Source organism: Macaca thibetana, chromosome 4 (genome assembly GCF_024542745.1).
Source record: "Macaca thibetana thibetana isolate TM-01 chromosome 4, ASM2454274v1, whole genome shotgun sequence".
NCBI lineage: Eukaryota > Metazoa > Chordata > Mammalia > Primates > Cercopithecidae > Macaca > Macaca thibetana.
Window position 1 is genome coordinate 70,579,384 of NC_065581.1, and position 4,225 is coordinate 70,583,608.

General features: G+C 50.3%; 1 protein-coding gene across 1 annotated transcript; it reads right to left on the minus strand.

Moving 5' to 3' along the window:
* Nucleotides 1–1,811: 1,811 nt before the first annotated feature.
* KHDC1L (KH domain containing 1 like) lies at nt 1,812–3,803 on the minus strand. Its single transcript, XM_050786533.1, has 3 exons — nt 3,562–3,803; nt 2,434–2,616; nt 1,812–2,107 (listed from the first exon to the last, which is right to left on the minus strand). Exons 1-3 carry the CDS (start codon nt 3,671–3,673, stop codon nt 2,016–2,018), a joined length of 387 nt encoding a protein of 128 aa, XP_050642490.1. The 5' UTR covers nt 3,674–3,803; the 3' UTR covers nt 1,812–2,015.
* Nucleotides 3,804–4,225: the final 422 nt, after the last annotated feature.

Here is a 4,225-nt window from a genome sequence, read left to right on the forward strand (position 1 = left end):
TGTGTTAGCCAGGATGGTCTTGATCTCCTGACCTCGTGATCCGCCCGCCTTGGCCTCCCAAAGTGCTGTGATTGCAGGCGTGAGCCACCGCGCCCAGCCTTTTGTGTGTTTTTTTTTAACAGTTTGCTCAAGAAAATGCTTCAGGCCCACATCCTTCATTAAGATCATTCACTGCTTTCAGTTATTAGAAAGCGACAGCTCAGATTCCTTAAATTAAACTGAAGTATATACAGATCTTTATGAGAAAAAATATTTTCTAGAAATTTGTGTAATAAAAACAACTAGCACAGAGCCGTGATGTCAAGCCTGAAGTTTAAATGGAGTTAGAAATACTGTGGTACTTTTAACAATCATGAGATTCTTCCCTAGGAATGTTTTGGTAAAATTGATGTTGATTATTGTTCAAAGGTCAGGCACATACGTTTATCGTCTTTTTTTTCTTTTTGAGATGGAGTCTCGCTCTGTCACCCAGCCTGGAGTGCGCTATGGGAACTCAGCTCACTGCAATCTCCGCCTCCCGGGTTCCAACCATTCTACTGCCTCAGCCTCCCGAGTAGCTGGGATTACAGTCATGTGCCACCACACCTGCCTAATTTTTGTATTTTTAGTAGAGACGGGGTTTGACTATGTTGGCCAGGTTGGTGTCAAATACTTAACCTAGGTAATCCACCCACCTTGGCCTCCCAAAGTGCCAGAATTACTGGCATGAGCCACAGCGCCCAGCCATTCTATTTTTTTTTGAGACGGAGTCTGGCTCTGTTGCCCAGGCTGGAGTGCAGTGGCACATCTTGGCTCACTGCAAGCTCTGCCTCCAGGGTTCATGCCATTCTCCTGCCTCAGCCTCCCAAGTAGCTGGGACTACGGGCACCCGCCACCAGGCCTGGCCAATTTTTTGAATTTTTACTAGAGACGGAGTTTCACCGTGTCAGCCAGGATGGTCTCGATCTCCTGACCTCGTGATCCACCCGCCTCGGCCTCCCAAAGTGCTGGGATTACAGGCCTGAGCCACCCCACCCGGCCAACCTTTCTAACTTGTATTTGGTAACTGGCCTTCTAAAAACCATGTAATTAGCAAATCTTGTGGGCTTCAAAATAGATTCCAAATTCAACCATTTCCTAACTCTACCACTCCACTCTGGGGTCCAAGTCACCATCGTCACTCTCCTAGAGTACTGCAATTGCCTCATTATAAGATATAGACTGCTGGAGAAACGGCAAATTTGAAGAGGAAGAGTTCTACTGAGGACAGTTTTAGCATGCCATACATAATTTTGGCTACAGAAAGATGTAGATTCCGCAATCGGATAAAGTTCTTCAATGGAAATTCAGGAAGCCTTCCTAGTCAATTTAATTCATGGCTTGAGGGACTTCGGAATCCTTAGCTCCCTGAAAATCACCCCGTCCACTCTCACCCCACCCACAAACTTGGGCAATCAGGGACAATGCTGGCTACCTCATATTCACCAGCTTCCCTGGTTGTCTACTTCACCAGGTAGTTGGGGTGGGAACACTTTCCATCTCTATCTGGACCCTTCCTCCCACCTTTCCGTTCTCCCCATTTGTCTGCACTTCAAGGTCCAGGAAAACCCTGGGGATCCTAGGAGGGTCCCTTTTCAGCAGCCTCCGTTTTCACTCAACTCAGAGAAGCCTAACCAGGCTCCAGGCCTGAGAGGAGCAGTTCCTGAAAGCCCTGACTTTCGTACCCGGCTCCTTCCCTGGGCTGGGCCTCCCCAGACCTCAGCACTTGTCCAGAGAATCCCCTTCAGGACTGAATAGTTCATCCTAAGGAAAGAGGACAGCACATAGAAGGCTTTGCATCATAGGTAGCTTATTTTATTGGATTGCTTTACCAATAACACTTCTTGCATTCAGGAGATTTGCCTCAGACACATGCCTAGAAGGCCTGAGAGGGGCAGGTCTGGCCACAGATTCAAACTTTCTTCATTGTTTTTCATGTCTTTCTCAGCAAAAGTGAAGCCAAGACTTCTCCTCTCATCCCCGCTTCCCAGGGGAGATCAGTCTCCGGTGTAGGGTGGCAGGCTAATGGAGGCGACCAGGTCGTCGTTGGTCAGGGGCTGGCTTCGGACACGCTCGAGCATCTTCAGACCTGCAAAAGAATTGCCTGGGGCTGATGAACCACAGTCCATTACTGGGGCTCTTGGTAGGCCCGGACTCCACCAGGAAGGTTCCAGGGAGGATGTCACCCCAGCCCAGGTCTTCCAAGGTAACCCATTTACTATTCCCTGCTACCCTTTCCTCTCTGAGCAATCGCATGCCACAAAAATGAGCCCTTCCCTTCCCAATGGATTCTGGGAAGAGCACCTGGATTCCCCGGCCACACAAGGGATTCTTCACGAATCCAAGATGCCACACAACACAGCCAGAACTCCACCATCAAGCCCTCCCCTCCACAGTTCAGCCAAGGATACCTACCTTGAGCGTGACACTTGGAGTAGTGGCTCCCCACGGAACGGAACATGAGCAGCAGCCATTGCTTTGCCATTGGTGGTCCGACTACGGTCACACGAGTCTGGCCTGTAGCTGTAAAACAACTCTCCAGCTGAATAAGGGTGTGGCTGTGCAGCTCAATGCAGCGAAGGTATGTGTCATCAAGTCCTGGAAGCACAAGAGGTGAGAAGAGGAACTGTCAGCCACCAGTCCTTGGGGGATGGGGAAGTGGCCTTGAGGGTAGGGATGTGTGACTCATGAAGGTGGGAGGAGAGGGGAAGATTGAAAACCGAGAAGGGGATGAAGGAGGCCGGCCTGGCGCAGTGACTCATGCCTGTAATCCCAGCACTTTGGGAGGTGGAGGCAGGTAGATCACTTGAGGTCAGGAGTTCCACACACGACTGGCTGACACGGCGAAACCCGTCTCTACTAAAAATACGAAAAATTAGCCAGGCGTGCTGTCGGGCGCCTGTAGTCCCAGCTACTCGGGAGGCTGAGGCAGGAGAATGGCGTGAACCCGGGAGGCGGAGCTTGCAGTGAGCCGAGAGGGCGCCATTGCACTCCTGCCTGGGCGACAGAGCGAGACTCCATCTCATCTCAAAAAAAAAAAAAAAAAAAAAAAATACTAGGCCGGGAGCCGTGGCTCACGCTTGTAATCCCAGCACTTTGGGAGGCCAAGGCGGGCAGATCACGAGGTCAGGAGACCGAGACCATCCTGGCTAACATGGTGAAACCCCATCTCTACTAAAAATACAAAAAATTAGCCAGGTGAGGTGGCGGCGCCTGTAGTCCCAACTACTCGGAAGGCTGAGGCGGGAGAATGGCGAGAACCCGGGAGGCGGAGCTTGCAGTGAGCCGTCATGGCGCCACTGCACTACAGCCTGGGCGACAGAGCGAGACTGTCTCAAAACAAACAAACAAACAAAAAATACAAAAACTAGTTAGGCATGGTGGCAGGAGCCTGTAATCCCAGGTACTCTGCAGGCTGAAGCATGAGAATCACTTCAACCCAAAAGGCAGACGTTGCAGTGAGCCAAGATCACGAGCGAGAATCTGTCTCAAAAAAATAAAAACAAACAGATGAAGGAGGGGACGTCGGCAAAGGCCACTCACCGAAGATGAGCTCCTCCTGGTCCTCTTCCATGTGGAACACAATTGGAGCATGAAAGTTTTCGGGTAGGGTCCACCACGGCTCCTTGCTGAGAGCACCTGTTCCCATGTCCATGCTCTGCTCCCACCTGATTCAGAATAGGGGAAAGTCTAAGAAACTGGTTGGCAAAAGACTTGGAAAAGCGAGGAAGGGCCTACGCTCTATGCTTAATAAGGAATTCAAACAACCCGCCCCTTGATCCACCTTAGGGTGGGTGTCCAATCCCCGCAGGTCTTCCCAAGATAATTCATTCCAAGTAATTATCTGCTCTGAGCTTAATCCTTTCAAGTCAGACTTAATCATCTGATAAGTGCTTGGCTTTCTGATGCCCTGGAATCAGGAGTTTTTCTTCACTCTAAATTCAAACGATTTTGGAGCATGCCTACTGGCATGAACCAGGGCAGGGGCTGAGGGTATGGAGGTGCAGGAAGCCTCCAAATGGGCTCCGTAGATTTGCACAGGTGTCGGCAGCCACCCAATGACCACACAGTGTATTCCAACACGACTGGGTTTATTTGGTGTGTTGCATCAAGGGAGAGCAAACAACACAGGAAAATAAACTTGATAGGATGGTGTCATAGGAGCCCATTGTAGGAGTTGACTAGGGCAGTCTAAGGCGCGTTTAAG